At 37.0% G+C, this 20,949-nt stretch overlaps 2 protein-coding genes across 2 annotated transcripts in view; both read right to left on the reverse strand.

Annotated features, from left to right (window-relative positions):
- Positions 1 to 6,197: 6,197 nt before the first annotated feature.
- isoc1 (isochorismatase domain containing 1) lies at positions 6,198 to 11,788 on the reverse strand. The gene is made up of 5 exons (XM_048170265.1): positions 11,482 to 11,788; positions 10,421 to 10,540; positions 10,000 to 10,203; positions 9,696 to 9,812; positions 6,198 to 7,588 (listed from the first exon to the last, which is right to left on the reverse strand). Exons 1-5 carry the CDS (start codon positions 11,743 to 11,745, stop codon positions 7,442 to 7,444), a joined length of 852 nt encoding a protein of 283 aa, XP_048026222.1. The 5' UTR covers positions 11,746 to 11,788; the 3' UTR covers positions 6,198 to 7,441.
- A 1,623-nt stretch (positions 11,789 to 13,411) lies between these two features.
- The window catches only part of slc27a6 (solute carrier family 27 member 6), a 42,167-nt gene continuing 34,629 nt past the window's right edge, over positions 13,412 to 20,949 (reverse strand). The window contains exons 7-10 of the mRNA XM_048170278.1: positions 17,321 to 17,519; positions 17,090 to 17,187; positions 16,550 to 16,680; positions 13,412 to 14,611 (exon numbers count right to left, since the gene is read on the reverse strand). Of these exons, the coding sequence (XP_048026235.1) occupies positions 14,435 to 14,611; positions 16,550 to 16,680; positions 17,090 to 17,187; positions 17,321 to 17,519 (605 nt within the window). The 3' untranslated portion in view covers positions 13,412 to 14,434. The remainder of the gene's footprint in view (positions 14,612 to 16,549; positions 16,681 to 17,089; positions 17,188 to 17,320; positions 17,520 to 20,949) is intronic.

Raw genomic sequence — 20,949 nt, forward strand, 5'->3', positions numbered from 1 at the left:
CAGCTAAGATGGCCGCGGCCTCATTTAGGCGTCAAAACTGCTGTTCAGAACTCTATGGGTGACGTCACGGACGCTACGTCCATATTTTTTTACAGTCTATGATTCACACTTACCTTTGTCTGAGGTAAATCTCTCAGAAATGACCGAACGCTGTCAGCTAGCAGCCCCTCACACAGAACCTGTTTTGGCTGATATGTGTACTGTATTACATCTTTATTATATTTTTACTTATATCATTATATAAAGTTGTTATTATAATAAAAATGCATTATATTTAAATTGTTATTTTTAAATAATACTGCCAGCTGATAGGGCTCTCTGTATGTTTACAGCATTAAGTTAGGTGAGTTTTTTTTCTTGAGAAAAATGAATGCCTACCTTGTGTAGCCTAGCTAATATTTATCCAAATGAGTCAATATTAAATCAAATCACAATAATAATTAAATAATAATAATTGAATAAAAATAATAAAAAAGTGTAGCTTACCAGAAATTGTAGCCTACCATGTAAACATTGCACTAAACCTAATAAAATTCAGTTTAGTTACTAAAATGTTTTGACAATCACAAACAAAATGTTTGACATTTTTTACGACCTACCGACCATTTTTTATTTTTTTGGCTGTTACGGCAAACCAAAATATTTTTAAGGATGGCCTTAGCCACGACCAGTTGTAGCAATAAAATACATGTTCTTACAGGTATTCAAGATTATTTTATTAATCATCTGGCATGCGATGAGCCATCTCGGTTATGTGTTTCATCCACTTTTGACGCACATCTTGGTCCTCCGCTCGACCAGGAACTCTGTGCAATCCATATGGCCGTAAACATGGGCAGTCAATGTGCAACAAAGCTTCGTGGATTACACAAACGGTTTTATTCCAGGCCTGTAGTTTTGTGCTGTTGTTAAAACAACCAACCACACAACACGCTCTGCCCGGCATCACTGGACAGCATACGTACTAAAAAAACTATATAGCTAACATCTGCTACAGCCTACGGGACCAACACGCTACTTCTGCTACTTCCTTAGCAGCAAGGCACGCAGTAATGGCGGCGCTGCTTTACTTCCGTGTTTCGCCGGATTTGTCTATAGGGGCGGCTAGATTGACCGCTCATTTCTGGATGGCGGCTGGCTTGACCGCAGTCTGTTCTCAGTGGCGTGCGGTGGTATTTTAAACTAATAATATCCCACAGGTGTATTATTTTTTATTATTATTATTATTATTATACATATTTATGTATCAGTTGCCAGAGTTCGTATATATATATATATATATATATATATATATATATATATATATATATATATATATATATATATACAACATATATGTATATATGTATAGATAATATATATGTATACAACATATATGTATATATATGTATAGACATAATATATATATATATATATATATATATATATATATATATATATATATATATATATATATATATATATATATATATATATACACACACACACACACACTGCTCAAAAACATTAAAGGAACACTTTTAAAACACATCAGATCTCAATGGGGAAAAATATCATGCTGGATCTCTATACTGACATGGAATGGGTAATGTGTTAGGAACTAAAGGATGCCACATCGTTTGATGGAAATGAAAATTATCAACCTACAGAGCACTGAATTCAAAGACACCCTAGAAATCAAAGTGAAAAAATTATGTGGCAGGCTTGTCCATTTTGCTGAAATTTCATTGCAGCAACTCAAAATGGTACTCGGTAGTTTGTATGGCCCCCCGTGCTTGTATGCATGCCTGACAACATCGGAGCATGCTTGTAATTAGATGACGGATGGTGTCCTGGGGTATTTCCTCCCAGATCTGGACCAGGGCATCGCTGAGCTCCTGGACAGTTTGAGGTGGAACCTGATGGTGTCGGACGGACCCAAACATAATGTCCCAGAGGTGTTCTACTGGATTTAGGTCAGGTGAGCGTGGGGGTATCAATGGTATCAATTCCTTCATCCTCTAGAAACTGCCTGCATACTCTCGCCACATGAGGCCGGGCAATGTCGTGCACCAGGAGGAACCCAGGACCCACTGCACCAGCGTATGGTCTGACAGTGGGTCCAAGGATTTCATCCTGGTACCTAATGGCAGTCAGGGTGCCATTAGCCTGTAGAGGTCTGTGCGTCCTTCCATGGATATGCCTCCCCAGACCATCACTAACCCACCACCATACCGGTCATGCTGAACTATATTACAGGCAGCATAACGTTCTCCACGGCTTCTCCAGACCCTTTCACGTCTGTCACATGTGCTCAGGGTGAACCTGCTCTCATCTGTGAAAACCACAGGGCACCAGTTGTGGACCTGACAATTCTGAGCTCAGGGCCCACTAGAGGACGTCAGACCTCTCAAGCCACCCTCATGAAGTCTGTTTCTGATTGTTTGGTCAGAAACAGACTTCAGACATTCACACCAGTGGCCTGCTGGAGGTCGTTTTGTAGGGCTCTGGCAGTGCTCATCCTGTTCCTCCTTGCACAAAGGAGCAGATACTGGTCCTGCTGATGGATTAAGGACCTTCCATGCCCCTGTCCAGCTCTCTAACTGCCTTACTCGTGGAATCTCCTCCATGCTCTTGAGAGGAGCTGGCACAATCCTGGAGGAGCTGGACTGCCTGTTAAACCTCTGTAGGGTCCAGGTATCACCTCATGCTACCAGTAGAGACACTGACCCTGACAAAAACTAGTGAAAAACAGTCAGAAAAGATGAATAGGGAAAAAAATGTCAGTGGCCTCCACCTGTAAAACCATTCCTGTTTTGGGGTCATCTCATTGTTTTGTGGGACCAAAGCAGCTGAAACTGATTAACAACCCCCTCTGCTAAATGACCAGCTCAATACTCCAGGAGTTTAACTGACTTGATGCCATTCTCTGATTAAAAACTGTTCCTATATATATATATATATATATATATATATATATATATATATATATATATATATATATATATATATATATATATATATATATTTATATATATTATTTTAATTCACGTCCCTGTACCCTTACTGTTGTCACTTTTTCCTGGTTAAATAAACATTACATAGGCTATAAAAGGCCAAATACAGTTATATTATGTATTTTTACACTATGTAATATTCTGTTTATCAAAACCAATAAGTATTTGTTAAGTGTTAGTGTTTTTATGTATTTTTACATTTATTCCAGATTAATAACAAAAGGCCGAAAAAATACAAATATGTACTGTTCTTTTTAACTTTACCAGCGGGTGTCGCTGTTGGACAAAGTTACTTTATTAAAACTATAGTGACTTAAATTTTTAATGTCACATTTTTTAATACTTGAGTTTTTTAAATCGATTATTTTCTCAGCCTGTTTTGTTTCTAAGGAGACTCTGCCTCCCTTGCCTTGACTGATGGCGGGCAACGACTGATGGCAGAAGCCGTACAACACACAAACATCAGAAATGTAATCTTAAATTATGATCCTTGCGGCTTTGAGGTTATGTAAATATACAAGCAACTAGTTATTAACTAAAGCGTTACATTAAATAAAAATGTTTGTGTGTGTTGCGCGCGAGCATAGTAGGCTACTATTGGCAGCTGAGCACTCCTTATGTGTGTTCTTTTATGGGAAAATGATTATGCAATTTAGTTTATTGGGATCATATTCTGGTCCCATTTACTTGCTGGTATGTAATATGCATCATAATATCTTTTATTAAAAAAAAAGAAGAAAAAAAAAGTGTAGTTTGCAGCCAGAAACGGCGACAAACGATCGTGACTGCTGGCACAAACTCTGGCGTGCTGATACATAAAAATGTATAATAATAATAATACAATTGTGGGAACTTTGCATCATAATTTTAAAATACCACCGCACGCCACTGAGAACATCTCAAACAGCGACAAACTCCGAGAAAGACCGTGGCAGCTGCCAGAAGAATCCGCTGCAGCTGCCACGAATCCAGGCAGCTGCCAGAAGAATCCGCGGCAGCTGCCACCAACACTGGCAGCTGCCAGAAGAAATCCGTGGCAGCTGCCGATGCCACCGGAAGTGGCGCTGCGACCTGCCGCTGCCAGAGGGAGCGCCAGGCCCTGCTGTGGATGAGCCTGTGTTATCTGTTTTCAGCGGTTGTTAGCTGTTGTTCAGCTGTCAAACAGCACTCGTCAATTTCAAAATGACTGAGATGGCCAATCAAATCAATGAAGGCGGGCCTTACTGTCACAGAAGACACTTAGGGTCTTTGGGGTCATTTTGACTCCAAACGTTTTCAGAGCAATTGTATAAAAAATGCAATTTTAAAAACAGAAATTTTACATTTTTTATTGACTTCTCAATTACAGGTTTATGCTGTTTTTGGGGCTATTATGGTACTTTTTACCTACCACAAAATTACTCCGCTACACTATTAGTTGCTTATGAAATATTACATTTTATGAAAAGAATTTTTTTTAAAGTTGATCAAAATTAAATATTTTGATGAGTTGTTTCTGGAAATTGATCTAGGTGCTGGGGTAGAATTACAATTCCTATAGTGTAATGACCACATATATCCAGCAGAGGCCCATGGAGATCCATTAATTTTTTTGGATGTGGCCAACTGCTCTTTTAACAGCTTGTGATATATATTTTGTTAATATATATATATACTGTCCTGCAGAAAGACTTGTATCATTGTATCATTTATAAAATATTTGTACTGATTTGGTACCAATTTAAGTACCAAGACAGACTACTTCTGACTTGCTATATAGTAAAATAGCGGTGCTGATTTACAGAGACACCACTTTACAACAGTGTTGTAAAAATGTAAATCAAGTGTGAGCTTTATTCACACACTTTGCACTTTAAAGTAAACTTCTAAATGTCCGTCCCTGTGTAAAATGACAATTTGATTGTGATGCTTCTAATTAGGAGATAAAAAGAAGTTGTAAACATTTGACAAAATACTCATCTCTGTATGTGCAACACTGTTTAATTTGATGTAAAATGCAATGCACTCTATTAAACAAAATGTTAAATAAAAATGTTTTGATTAGCTTCATATCATGATGCATTTTTGCTTTGTGTAGAGTAGATGGAAAAAAAGACTGGCCACTGGAGAATTACAAGTTCAGTATTAAATGACAAGATATTAGACAAGGAGCTTTGCTGTCTATTCAGACAGGAAGATAGTGCTACCCCCCGGTTCCTTGCTGCCCTTTTTGGCAGTTCTGTTGTGCTCTGGGATGAAGTGTTGAATGCTGAATTCACAGAATGCTTCCACTCTTGCCTGTAGCATAAGCCAAAGCAGAGATTTGCTCTGGGAACAATCCATCTAAATGACTGGTTTAAATTAATTTGTAGATGATTTAAGATTTATTTATCTTTTTAACATTTAGAAAATAAATTATTGGATTGGTTTGACTATAAAATTTGTAAGAAATTCAATGGGGGAAAAAAAATGTTCAATTCAATACCTTCTGTAAGTGTGCAGTCCATCCTCATACACTGCACAGATGGTTTGAAGAAATTACCAAATAAAATTGCCTTTGGACAATAAACTTGATTTGTTTGTTTCTGGTCACTGAATAAGATGTGGAGAAAGACTGTATGTAAACTTTGAACTTTGCTTAATAAATACTCTGAGCCACCCCAGTCTTGCCCAATAGATTTTCTGTCCTTCCTTTGAAAGTCTATTCAGCCAAAACTTTGAAATTTTTAAGTTTTATGATGAACATTTAATTCAGGCTTTTTGACAAATATTGATCAACACATACATAAAGAAAATCAAAATCTTGCAAACAAGCTCAACCGCACTTGCTTGATATGTGAGAACCAATGAGGTTTGTTTTCTTTTTTTAACTACCCGTTTACACAAGTTCTGCATTGTCCAACATTTGCCATGGCCACTACACGAGAGACTGTGGCATCAGATCTGGATGACAGAGACCATGACAATGGCCATTTGAGTGTTCACGAACAAGAAATGTGATTTGAACTTAAGCTCAATATATATTATTGTTACATGGCTGGAAAAGTAGCTACAAATATGACCACTGAGTGAGCTGAGGATTCTGCTATAGCTGTCCAGAAGTTCCCACTGCCCTATAGTCCCTCCCTCCTCCTCCTCAATATAGCTCTAAAAATCTTTCAAAATATAAAAGAATAGCAGAATCTACAACACTTTTATATAAACACCTCAAGTTTACAAGACTTTGTGCATATAAACATTTATTTATATCAGATAAATATAGAGCAGATACAAAAACGTGTTTGGAACTGTAATGCTACAAAGTGCACAAAAAATGTATCTGCGCTAAGTACAATCTGTTGCGACTGTTAATAATCAATAGGCACAAAATACATATTTTTCTCCAAATATACATGTACAGAACAAAAACGGAGGCTGATTTCAGCACAATTACACACACTCACACACACACACACACACACACAAACCCCAATAAATCAAACTGTTAATAATTAAAAAACAACCATCTTTAGGGCTAATGCAGTCTATCGGGTTTGGGCAATAAATTAAATCAAATTAAACAATAGGGTAAAACTGCCCACAGGTCTACACAAACATGTCACTTTCAAGAAATACATAGAACTGTATGCGAACTTGATGCTCTCGTTCTTGAAAATAACTCTGTAACAGCAAGTTTTAAAAAAATAATATTCTACTTCCACTAAAGAAGCTTCAGCTTTTTGGTAAAGGTGTTGATCTATATGAATATTTGACAGTTTAAAGAGAAAATCAACTGATTTGAGTAACTTGTCTGAGCTGTACCAGGAACGAGCACATTTAGATGAGAGGTAGTTTGATGTTCATTCACATACTTGTGAAAAATGCAGGTTTAAAATACAGTAACTCTTAATAAATGGGAAGGGATGAGACACAAGCATTCTAAACGAATGCTTTCCACTGGTTATATAGCCCTAAGGAGTCAAGGACAATGCTAGGTCATTCATGGGCTAAAATATCTAAAAATCCACACAAACTAAAGCTACAGAATAAACTGTCAATAGCCGCTAATTACATCTTTGCACTGATTATACTCTATACATTCAGAGCATGTGTTTGCAGTAACATAAAACACCTGTTTGCCAACATTGCTGCATTTATTTCGACCCTTCTACTCATCTAGATATAGACACCAATTCACTAATACAGATGGATGCTTCCAGGTCAGATCTTTTGCTCTGATACAACAGACATCTAAAAATAAATTTTGGATTGTATGACTTTAGCCTAAATTACGCATGTCAAATATAACTAACTGCCTGCGAGAATGAAAAGCTGTACCGGTTCTAATACTTGCATGTGTGCTGGTGAGCATTTCAGCAGATTTCAGTGAAATGTTCCGATGTGTGTGTTCTGAGAGAAATTGATCAATATTAACAATATGTCAAGCTCATCATTGAAGTTTAGGGGAAGCTTTCATTTGACAGTGTTTAGACCTTGGACAGCAAGCCTGACTCTGGAGCGCTGGCTTTAATGATGTTCTGGATCTCTTTGAACTTTGGATGTTCTTTATCCGCCACGAGCTGCAGCAGAACAGACTCACTGGTGGTGATGATGATTCCAGTGCGTGCCAGCCGCTGAGGAAGACCAGACAGAAATGTTAACTTTCCCAGTCTTTATTGCCCAACCAGAGTATATTGTTTAAGTGGCCAAGCAGCAATGTATCTGCAGCTGTCGTGCTTGACCCCTTCAAAACACTGCTTCGGAGCTTTACGAATCAAATCAGTGACTCGGGTTTCCTATCAAACAGCTAAACTGCTGAAATCATGCGACTTTAGCACTCCGAGTCACAGATTCGATTCGAAAAGCTCCCAAGCAGGGTTTTGAAATCGGCCCATCACTATATTGTTGAAAAGTCATTATTTTGTTTATTTAGCACACAAAAATATTGTTGTCGCTTTATAATAATAAGGTAGAACTACTGAACTCGCATGAACTGTTTTAAATATGTTTTTAAGTACTTTTATGGATCTTGAGAGAGGAAATGTCATTGCTTTGAATGCAGGCCTCACTGAGCCATTGGATTTAATCAAAAATATCTTAATTTGTGTTCTGAAGATGAATGAAGGCCTTACAGGTGTGGAACGACATGAGGGTGAGCAATAAATTACATTATTTTCATTTTTGGGTAAACTAACCCTTTAAGAATTTGGGTGCTGTTAACTAATGGAGGTAGATGTACATGCCAGTTGTGGAGGTTATTTAGTCTCACCCTCTGCTGGGACACACGTCATGAAGAGAACAGACAATGATTCGAGGGGGAGGGGAGGTTAACTTTTTTGATTAAAGATTATGAGTGCACATGAATATATATATATATATATATATATATATATATATATATATATATATATATATATATATATATATATATATATATATATATATATACATACACACACACACACACACACACACATTGTATATATTGTCCATTTTGATTTATGGTGATTAAACGGTGGCTGTAATAACTTGTTTTCATGATAGATTTATTCACATATACATTAAATACAAACAAAGGGTTAAGTAAAAAGGTTAAGTAAAAATATAATGAATATGTAATATAATGCATATATTAATCTAAATGGCTCCTCTCTAGAGTTCATTTTTCTCGCTGACTATTGAGTTATGGACATTGAATGGCTTTTCAGAGTTAAATGTAAGGTTATGTCACAAACAGTTCACAAGCTGTTTTATTGACGGCTTTCCATGGTTGGAACAATGGTTGAGTAAATACACTAGAGATCAATATTGTCAATCCAGCCGACATGTTTACCTGTTGTAGTTTATCCACATTGTGCTCGTGAAACTGACAGTCAAAACATGCCACGTCACCATTTTAGCCCTCTAAAACGGTTTCAGCTGAAACCGCAAATTCATTTTCAGCAGAATATTTTTATTTGCTGAAATGTCAGTGCATCACTGACATAAAATAATATTCTACTTCCACTAAAGAAGCTTCCGCTTTTTGGTAAAGGTGTTGATCTATATGAATATTTGACAGTTTAAAGAGAAAATCAACTGATTTGAGTAACTTGTCTGAGCTGTACAAGAAACCATCACATTTAGATGAGAGGTAGTTTGACGTTCATACACCATACTTATGAAAAATGCAGGTTTAAAATACAGTAACTCAGGAAGGGATGAGACACAAGCATTCTAAATGAATGCTTTCCACTGGTTATATAGCCCTACAGAGTCAAGGACAATGCTAGGTCATTCATGGGCTCAAATATCTAAAATTCCACACAAACTAAAGCCCTCTAAAACGGTTTCAACTGAAACTGCAAATTCATTTTCAGAAGAATATTTTTGTTTGCTGAAATGTCAGTGCATCACTGGAATAGATGTTTATGATTTCTACTCCAACAGATATTTACAAAACATGAAAGAAGTGGTGAAATGATATTCAATAGATCTCAACCTGCAGGTATACAGGGATTATTAAATGACCTTTCCTCTCTAATATGCACTTAATAGCGTATAAAGATTACACAGAAGCAACTATCATATGCAGTAAATTCCAAAACCATGTGTACAGTTGTCGTAATGAATAATACAGAGTTCACTCATATATTAAGTTGCTCACTTATGTTGTCCACACTTTCCAATTGATAATTTCCAGAATTGCTCAGTACAAGGCTCCACTGTCTCTTCATTCCAAAACAGGAGTATCTGTCTTACCTCTAGTGCAAACATCCTGTCCATCATGCTTCTTGAGGATGTGGCATCAGCAACAATGTGAACTTCAAAACCTCTTCCAATGAGGTCCAGAGCAGTCTGCTGAATGCACACATGTGTCTGCAAGAGACGCAACACTCATTTAGAGTTTCCTGTTAGCCAGTTTCTATTTTTTGCAGATGAAGGTCAGCTAAATTTAATTACCAAACAACTTCATAGCAGAAAGTCCATGTCCATTATCATTTCATGGTCATTATCATTCTAAAAGTTGCAACGCTAGGTGTCATTTCAGACGATAGGTACTGACCTCAACTCCGAAAAGCACGACACTGCGGACTCCTGGAATCTCAGCCAGGGCTGCCTCCACCTCCGGAAGTACCATGGAAAACTTTGTTTTAGGAAAAACTAATTTTGCTCCAGTCAGATCCATTTCCTGCACCGTGCTGCCCAGACCTTTAGGGTACTGCTCCGACACCACGACAGGAATACCCAGAATACGAGCCCCCTGCAGCTGTATCAACAGAAATGTTTTAGACAAATCCAACTTATGCTAGGGACATGAATCTTACAATGAACTGAATGGAACATCAGACTGTCGTATAGGTCTCTGTGAACTGCAGTCTTCTAGAGTTGAGCTATGGGTGGCATATCAGGACTAACTTCCAAACTGACTTACAGAGCACATACTACAGAGATCATGAGCTAATCTGAAAAATCAGCAATATTACCAGCCTCTGGCCCACACTGATGATGTCACCGAAGTATTTGATGGCAGGTCTGAATCTCTCCTGCATGTCACAGCAGAAGAAAACTGTGGTGGCCGGGGAGAGGTTTCCCAAAGTCGCGATCTGTGATAAAGACACACTTCAGCTTTCAGGCAATAATAAAACACTGCGGTAAACTCTGACATCTCATGATCCATCCGTGACCAATCAGCACTGAAAAGCTTCATAATCATTTCTGCTGTGGCTTAAAAACAAGGACAGCAATGAAATCTCTAACATAATGAAAAAAAGTCATTTTTTTCAGTAATACGTCTAAGATGATCATTGTGAACGACAGGACACTGGGATCATGGTCAGTTCATCACAAGGTCATTCAGATTTATCTAACCAGGACTAGACTCTGAATATTTATGGAAATACCCCAACTCACATATATGTCAATCACCATTGAGAATAAGAATTAAATCCTCTAGAGTAAAATGTGTGTGTGTGTATGTATATATATGTATGTAAATGTAAATACATATGTAAAGCTGTAAATGAAATTAAAACAGCTTCAGATGACAGATCGATGTGTGTTTTGAGAATTTGAAAATGTAGACACGGTCAGTGTTTATCATTTAAACACAGGCCTTCTTTCACACAAATAATATGACTTTAAACAAACGACAGCTACCATTCTGTAAGAGATAAGCCCACTTATATAATATTCATGCATACAATGATTATTTCGCCTGCAATTTTACATCGCTCGTGTTCTATGAAACACATCTTACTTTCAATTTACTGACCAACAAGTAGCACATTAGACATCAATATTAATACGGCACAAAAATATAATAAACATAAACAAATACATGATGCAACAGTCAAACAATGTCGTCAGAGAAATGAAAGTGTTTTGTTAAAACGTCAAGCTCATCCGACAAAGTTTGAATCATTTCCACCCATAAGCGCGACACTTTTACATGTCGATATGATTTTTTTTTTTTTACAGAACAACACGATCGGCACATTATAAAAGGATATGATTAATACAGATCATGTGTGAAATATGAGCTTACATCCATCTGCAGAGGTACTAATCTCAGCCGACATTTCTCTGAGATCACGAATCCCTTCGGTAAATCAATGTACTGACCCCATTCCTCCGAGAAATACTGAAGCACCAATTTACGATGAACGTCTATCTGATATCCGTAAATGGACAGAAACTTCTGAATGAGCACTTCATATCCAGAACCCACGGGCACAGACGAGGGCCGTGAGAACACAGAGAACGAGAATAAAACCGGAACATTGTTATTGTTGCTGTGTGTGTCCGCCATGATGCTTCTCAACTCTCCTATGAAATCATAGTGATGTCCGACTCACAAATGAATTGTTCTTAAGAATCGATTTATAAGAACCGAACTCATAAAGTTGTGGACTGATCTTATGCAGGTTTAATTGTGTTCGTTTAGCATAATTGGATAAAAATAAAAAACATGTAAGGTTACTAAAGATACAAAGACACTATATGCTTGTTTATGGTCAATTCGTCTGTATTTTTATCAGTCCAGTTCAGTTCAGTTCGTGCATTCCTTTGTGAATTGAACCCGACTGAACCCAGGACCTCGGCACAGGAACTCATTATTTGTAGTGCACTTTTGTGTAAACCTGTATGTATGTGGTAGCAGAAGTTCACACAAAGTGCACACATTCAGTGATGACCAAACCAATCGAATCTTTTTAATGAATCATTGAAACGAACAGTTCGAAAGAAGCGATTCGCTAAAATGACTCGAAATTCCACTGCCATGAAATGAAAGCGACATCTCTTCAAAATCACCCTTGCTTAAACAATCATCTACTTCCTGCTTGATCTTTAAATTTTGCATTCATCAGACTTGTCGTCATCTGAATATTTTTTGACGGGTTTTGAATATTTTTTTTGAAAGTCCACTGGAATTTAGGGATAAATATTAGTATATAAGCTACAGTAACTGGACAGGTTTTTTTTCTTTACCAGACACATCAATTACTTTTTTAAACTCTTGTATAATAAACTGCAACGTCACAGTTGTGTTGATATTCAAAACGACAGCACTGGTGCTTGTGATATTTCCACTCTTCTTAATGGCAACTTTGAAGTGAAACTATTAAATTGTTTGACTGAGGCACTTTGTGAACATGAATATCTGGCAATGGTCTCTGGCCTTTCTGAATGATTGTGTGGCTAAATGGGATTGAACCGAAAAGAAAAAAAAAAATGTATGATTCATTATCAATTTTATTATGAAGTGAAATGCTTGCAAACATACAGTCAACGTTACAGTTACAGACAATATAGTCCTGATATGGCTTTCTTCCTCAGTATTATGACATCATTATAAAACAGCTCATAGATACAAGGGACTACAGATGACGATATACACTGCCGTTAAAGGGATAGTTCACAAAAAAATGAAAATTCTGTCATCATTTACTCCCCCTGAAGTTGTTCTATACCTGTATATATATTTTTTTCTTCTGGTGTACACAAAGGAAGATATTTGGAAGATTGTTTGTAACCAAGCAGATCTCACCCCCCATTGCCTGCCATAGTATTTTTTTAGTATTGTCATTTGTGTGTGTGTGTGTGTGTGTGATCTGTTACAAACATTCTTCCAGATATCTTATTTTGTGTACAGCAGAACAAAGAAATTCATAAAAATTTAGAACAACTTGAGGGGGAGTAAATGATGACAGAATTTTCATTTTTGGGTGAACTATCCCTTTAAAATAAGCTTCACAACCATGAAGAACAGGAAATGGTTGTTACCAATCACCAAGTCTGTTGAAGAGGTAGCATGTGTTGAATGACTGACTTTAAATTCAGTCTTACTATTCTGTTGCTATAGAAATGGAAGCAAAACCAAGTTTAACGTTTGAAATGAGTGGTGCTTAGCTTTTTCTTGCATTGGTTTTTGACATGCTTTTTACCATACAGAAAACTGATTGTGAAAACGTGAATGCATGTAAACAAAATTGTCATTTATTATTACATAATTACGTTAATAAAACTGATTGACACCATTGCATATATTTTTCACTTCAGTGAAGAAATAGTTTTAAACATAATTCACAGTGAATCTCAAATATTTCAAGTGTCCTGTTTAATAAAGCTAAAAAATTGCAATCAACCAAAGGTTAAATAAGAAAATCTTCACTTTCTATGATGCTCAGAACTAAAGCAAAAAAATACAGTTTGAGTCACAGTCAGACTTAGTCTGTGTATTTGAATTATTTAAAGTGCATGTGTATGTATTACACATAATTATAACATTACACATCAACATATACAAAAGATGGCCGGTTTTATTAAAATAATTCAAATACACACAGCCACTCAAGTCTGATGTCAGAACAGTGTATGACTGAGTGACTGGTTTCATAAATCAGCAGGAAGACCTTACACGATTATGAGTGCAGAATTTAGTTTGGAATTCCTTTTTACGCAATTTACTGTGAATTCTGTGAACTGTAACAATTTAAATTTCACTGGGATTTAGTTGCATTGCGGAACGTTAAAGCTCGATGTGCTAATATGACACACACTAAAGCGATGTGTGAAAGTACACTTTAAAACAGAACAGCAGGTTTCTGTTTTAACATAATCTTTGCAGTCACCAAATCTAAAAGCTTTTCCTTCATAGCGCACAAACATTCAGTATACTATATTTACCAGATGGCCTGTTACACTTCTTAAGGTCTAGGTGCACTTCCTGTGTAGATCTCAGCACACACGACTGCACATTTGACAGCAGACTGTTCGCTCATCTCCACTCGAAGTATATCATCATTACCCTCTTTTATATCTACCAATTCTGTATTCACTAAATGACACGGTCTGCAGCTCTGAAAGACGTACATGATCAATAATTCAATAAAGAAGCTGATCAAATATACAGCGCTACAAACAAGCCAGCATGTCTTTCAGCGCCATCACGGCCAAATCAGTTCTCTAAGGTATCGTGGTGCTTTAAAGGGCTCGGGCTAGACTTTTTTCTGACCGTTTAATATACTATCATAGACAGAGCTTGTCAGAGGAATGTAGCTCTTCTCTGTGTAGTCCAGGAAGTAGAGCGGGTCGCTGATGCTGGAGGGATTGAAACCACTCTCCACCAGACCAAACTTCTGCTGCTTGAACGTGCTCGTCATCTCCATAGACTCCTACAGATGCAAACCACATGACATACTAAGCATGAGAATGCCTCAGACCTGAAGACAGATGGTGGACATGATTGTGATGAAGTGCAAATCATGATTGGCACATAAGGGGGTCCAGAAGTCTCAATTTAGAAATCTAAAATGCCTTTTCCACCTTTTCCACCTGTAGTTTCATGATCCTTAAGGGGTCATGAAACTACATTTTCTAAGATTTTAACATTGTTAATGTGTGTTGCACTTCATAATACACTATGTTAGCATCTGTTTATTTTAATTGTAGAAGAAAACTAGTTCTGTACATGATCTCTCGCATCTGTCATAAGAAATCAACACATGCTTTTGTGAATAAGCAAGGTGTCTTTTCATTTTATAATCGCACACAGTCTCTTGAATAATTAAGAGACACTGATGAGTCAACAATGTACTACAGGGGTCACTGTGATTTTGCCAAGTAAGACATGTTCCTGGATCAACATATTCTGTTGATCCTGAAACAACATTCTTGTTCAAAAATCTAGTCCTAACCAACAAATATGTTCATGCAGGAACATGTTGTACATGGTAAAATCATATTCATGTACTATAGGTGTAAGAATACATCACATTCTGTTGAGCTTCTTTGTGCTATTTTCATCTTCCAGGATTAAAATCTTTATTGTGTCAACGTCACAGGATGTGATGTTTTCTTACACCTATAGTACATTGATGACTCATCTGCGTCTCATAATTATTCATGAAACTGTGTGTCCTTATCCTATGAGAAGGCCCCTTTGCTTTTTCATGACAGCACGTGTTGATTTCCTATGACAGGTGCTGTGCGAGATCACATACAGAAAGTGAGAAACAACAATTTGTACAAAAAATATTGTAATTAATAAACTGTATACATTTTCAACAGACTATATAACGATAACTTCCCTGAAATGGCATTGAAAAATACTCGTCCTAAAAACAGTTGAACTTTAAATCTATCTTCACACCTTTCTTTTAATGTAAGTCAGTGTGTTTTATTATACATCTTATAACGTTATTTTAATAAACATACTTTACAAAAATATGATGATACTGAATATTAGTTTCGGAGGACAAAATGATCCTAATTTAAAGGTGCTCTAAGTAATGTCACACGTTTTTAGGCCAAAACATTTTTTGTCACATACAGCAAACATCTCCTCACTATCCGCTAGCTGCCTGTCCCCTGAACACACTGTAAAAAAAAAACGCGGTCTCTGTAGTTGCCACAAGCTCCGAAAATGGCAATAAAAACAAACTGGTGCAGCCTGGACCACGAAACATAATAAACATGCTCCAGCCAATATATGACAAGAGTGATTTTAAATGCGCGTTCATGACTGTTTCCGGGAGCACGGAGGGGAGGGGGAGGAGGAGGAGGAGGGAGGGTCTAGCTAGCCTCTGTTTTGTTTGACAACACTTCGAACGTCAACAGGAAGTTACATACACCCGGGATCACTTTGAGCACCTTTAAAAGAAACAAGCATTTGTGTAATTAGAATTTTGACTGTACCTGAAACCTTATCATTTCTGAGATATAGACTTTGTGACAACTAGCCCCAGTAGGGAAAAATTTATATTTTAGGCCACACACACACTTATGATGGTGCACCTGTTATTATGAGGACATTCCTTAGAAACAATGGTTTTTATACTGATACTAATAATATTCTCTCACCCTACAACAACTCTACCCCTAAACCTACCCATCACAGAAAACTTTCTGCATTTTTACACTTTTTATTAAATATTCTTTAGTATATTTTTAAGCCATTTTAATTCTCAGGAAATGTCCTCATAAACCATGTTTACATTGTAATACCAGTGTAATACCCATGCCTTTATACAAATTTGTGTCTTCATAAGTCATATAAACAAGCACACACAGACACACACACACACACACTGTGGTAAGTGTTTGTTTTGTACCTGCAGTCTAATGAAGAGAGGTCTAGCATATGATGGCAGTTCTGCGAGGATGAGACTGAACAGTTTTTTCCCATCAAATGTGTACTCGGGCCTCACGATCACTGCAGCCATTCCAGCACGGCCCTCATTTCCTGTGCACAGAAACGCAGATGCATTTTATCTTCCTGTTTACTCTCTCATCAGCCAATCACAAGCAGACTCTGCTATAAGTTCAAGGCAAGATTAAACAGAGTCGAAGCTTGTAAAAATAGCATACAAACAATCTAACGGACATTAACTTCCTAATCTCTCAGTATGACTGGGTGATACAGTTAAACATTTTTATATTTGCTATATATCTCAATATTTTATATAAAATTCCAAAATGAATCAAAAGAGTATTTTTTTCCAATCATACAAAGCATTATTTCAACAAAAAAGCTATTTTAGTCAAGTATAAAAAAACAACAACAACAACAACAACAACAACAAAAAAACAAGACATAAAATAGCTAAAATAGGGCATTTTCTCTTAGATTTTCATTGTGATGTTTACTGTACCTGGCACCTGGACTCCATAAACATTGGCTTCCTGAATAAAATCTACCAATCCCAGTACCTCTGTCACCTCAGTGGTCGCCACATTCTCACCCTTCCATCTGCAAACAACAGCAGCATACATTATTTATAGTTTAATTTAATCAATAAGACCATGCTCATATGCACACATGCTTGATCACAAATATTTCATCATGGTAACAACAGGCCTGTAAGGTCGGTGCTCCTCTCTACCTGAAAGTATCTCCCACTCTATCTTTAAAGCAGATGAAGTTGTCCTCATCCTCAGCCATCAGGTCTCCAGTGTTGAAGTAAGCATCTCCTTTGACAAACACGTCTCGCAGAATCTTCTTCTCTGTGAGCTGTTTGTTTCCAGCATATCCAAAGAACGGACTCTGACTGCAAATCTTAGACAGCAGCAGCCCCGTCTCACCTAATCATCAACATTAACAGAAAACAGCAAACATTGAGAAAGTCACCGTGTGTTTATTTACAGAACCACATTTCAGTTATCATGTGATCATGTATAGTGACTAGTAAGCCAGTCAACATCGCAAAATAATCCGACAGGATGATCAGGCATGAAACGGGATGGCGAGGACCCAGATGTAGAATGCAGCAGGGCTTTTATTTGAAATACAAAGACTAAAAAAAAAAACCTGAAATTTCATTGACAGAGATATTCTGACCCTTTGTTTCTAACATCTGTAATTTAGCTCTGGTGCAACTCATTCTCTGGATCATCTCTCAGATGTTTGTACACTTATGCTGCCTCCACATGCTATCAGAAATTTAATAATTTCCACTTCAGAAGTTGTGATTTTGAGCTTGTTGCATTCAAGTGCTTTGTTGTCGGAATGAACAGGAATCATGGAAGACACTCAGTTTATTCTTGCCTATTGATTGGGAAAATCTTATTAAAACCAAAATTATATTTAGTGTCCCATGCACTGACAACCATGTAAACATTCACGATGCTATCTAGATATTTTGCTTGCTAATGATTCTGTAATATCGGTCAAATGCAGGCAATTTTCGCTATGAATAAAACATATAATATGCTTCAAATGATTATTCATATATGTAAATATGCACTACATTAATGACAAGACAAGATGATCTAGCTGTTGTGAGGAAAAGAAAACTAATAAACCATAACTGTCACAACTGTAGTTCTCCACACCTCTATGTGTAAAGTTTATGGCATGCCCATCTCAGGAATTTGGGTATAAAAATTATTTCCAAACTTTCCCATGCCATCAGAGGGCGTTCATGTGCAATTTTTACTTAGGAAACTCGTATTTGCGATAATTCCGATGGGGACAAAAATCATTTTATGTGAATCCACACAATCTTGAATTTCATCACATGAAATCATATGAACTAGTCTTGTTGACCAACAGACAGAGGTGTGAAGAGTACCAGAAAATAGGGCTGGACGATATGACCTAAAATCAAAATCTTGATTAAGTAAACATTTTACCTTGATTACGATTAATGAACGATTATTTAGTTTAGTTTAGTTTAGTTTAGTTTTTTTTAATCTATGGTTACTAACATTTCTTACAGATTTCTGCTTGTTGTAAATCAGATCCAGATAAATTAGCACAGTACCAGTACATTTATTTGAATGCATTAATGAGAGCGCCTCTCTGTTGCTTCCATGCTGCTGAATGGACAGGATGGAGTCACGTGACTATATTAGTGATGGGCGCTTTCGAAACACTGCTTCATGAAGCTTTGAAATGTTTAAGAATCTCGTATTTCAAAGCAGTGGTTCGGAGCATATTTTAAACTGCCAAAGTCACGTGATTTCAGTTAAAGAGGCTTTGTTACATCATAACTGTTTCAAAATGTTTCGAAATTTCAGTGGTTCACCGCTGGGGGCGATTTCTGTGAACCCATGAATCATATGGAGTCACTGAGATTGAACTGAGGTTCTGAATTTTGGTTTCGATTACTTTTCGATTAATCGTCCAGTCATACCGGACGATTTTTATCTATAATTTATATTTAATAGAATTATAGATAGAATAGAATAGAATAGAATCACTCTATTACAAGTTACAAGTCACCAATTCCAATACCACTTGAGTAAAAGTCTTAGAGCATCTGATTTTAACAGTGCTCAAGTTTGTTACTCATACTGAATATAGGCTCAAAGATGCATTAGTCCTTAGAGACATGCCAGTGAAAAACAAGAAATGAGGGATTTGTGAGGAGAGCGATCACATTTATTTTCTAAAGTTAAAATAAAATTGAACACCTCAATATTGCAATAAATCAAGGTGGACACTCTTAAATGTCTACAAACACTCAAGTCTCAGTTAAGCTCAAGTGCTCAAAAAGGGATTAAGTAAATATAATAAAAATTACCTTCATAAAGGTCTCTTCAATAAAAAATAAAAAAAAATAAAATAATGTTAAGTATAATGAAATAGTCAAAGCCTTTTTGCACTGGACGTGCTGTAATTTTGGAGTCTCTGGGACCAACTCTATAGCACCATCATCAGTTCAAAAATTAACTTTTCTAAAGGTCATAACTTTTGAACCCTTTGTTCTAGAAAACTGAAACTTAGTACATCTGATTCCTCTCTTCATGCTGGTTAGATTCAAGACTCTGCCCATTACAGTAGTGGCCATTTTGAAAAGTACAGTATTCAGTGTTTTTGTAACTCCTCATTCAAATTGCTCAGATGATCTTTGGACTGAGCCGCACAAAATTGACTGAACTATGTTCAAAAGTTATGATGTCGCAAACTTAGCAAGGTGGACCCAAAATTGGTTGTTGTATCTCTGCCAAGCTTTGAGCAATCGAAACGAAAATTGGTATGCTTCATTGGAACCATGGATCTGAGGGTCCATGCCAAATTTGGGAACAGTGCCACCTACAGGTCATGAGATCTGAAAAATGGCTATTTTGGTCAATAACTTTTGAACAGTTTTTCAGAAAATCATGCCAGGATCAGATAAACCATCGGGCCGCCATTTTGAATTTTGTCATAAATTGCAATATCTTTTAAACAATTTGACATATCGACACAAAATTTGGTAGGGTTCATTTACAGCAGGGGTTCCCAAACACATTCCTGGAGCCTCCCCAACACTACACATTTTGCATGTCTCCTTTGTCTGACACACCCATTTCAGGTCTTGAGCCGTTTCTCAATATGTGTTCCTGTCTATACTTGTATTCTTGTGGACTTGTGAAACGTCATCAGTCGCTGCCCAAGTACTGTTCCAATTCAAAGTTCACATCTAGCCAAGTACAGTTCAAATCTCCAGATGTGTTCTTGATCTGCCCCTTTTATCGAGGATGCATCGAGAGGTGACTTGTGCGGACTTGAGACAGCCAGGTATCCCAGAATGCATCTCGCACTAACTAGCAAGCGTCAATAGTAAAAGAGAAAACCCGCGTAATTTAAACATATTACTGTTATTATGTCATGATATGTAGTTTTAAGAGTTTTTCAGGCAAGAATGTACAGGTTTAAAGATCAAATTTGTGGTTTATTGATAAAGATAGTGCCTTTCTGAAAATTTGATCTGACATTGTCGGAGTTGTGAGATCCAGGCGATCACCGGGCGCTCAGCGCTCATGTGCTCAGCCGAGAGCAGCCTTACCTCAGCTAGTCCTTCTGACATTTGCCACTGGTTCTGATGTCTCTGTAGCAGTTAAACATGACATAATTCGTCTTTTGTATATCTAACGGGCGATCTTTGGTCTCACGAATCTATCATTTGTTCTGTGGCAAATCGTTTTGGCTAAGGGCAAAGTGACGTTTCATAACTTTATATATTTAGGCTATTTAACTTTACCGTTGTAGCCTACTAAAGCGCTGATTTTGTATGCTTGACTGAAT

The sequence above is a fragment of the Megalobrama amblycephala genome, linkage group LG2 (genome assembly GCF_018812025.1).
Source record: "Megalobrama amblycephala isolate DHTTF-2021 linkage group LG2, ASM1881202v1, whole genome shotgun sequence".
NCBI classification, from domain to species: domain Eukaryota; kingdom Metazoa; phylum Chordata; class Actinopteri; order Cypriniformes; family Xenocyprididae; genus Megalobrama; species Megalobrama amblycephala.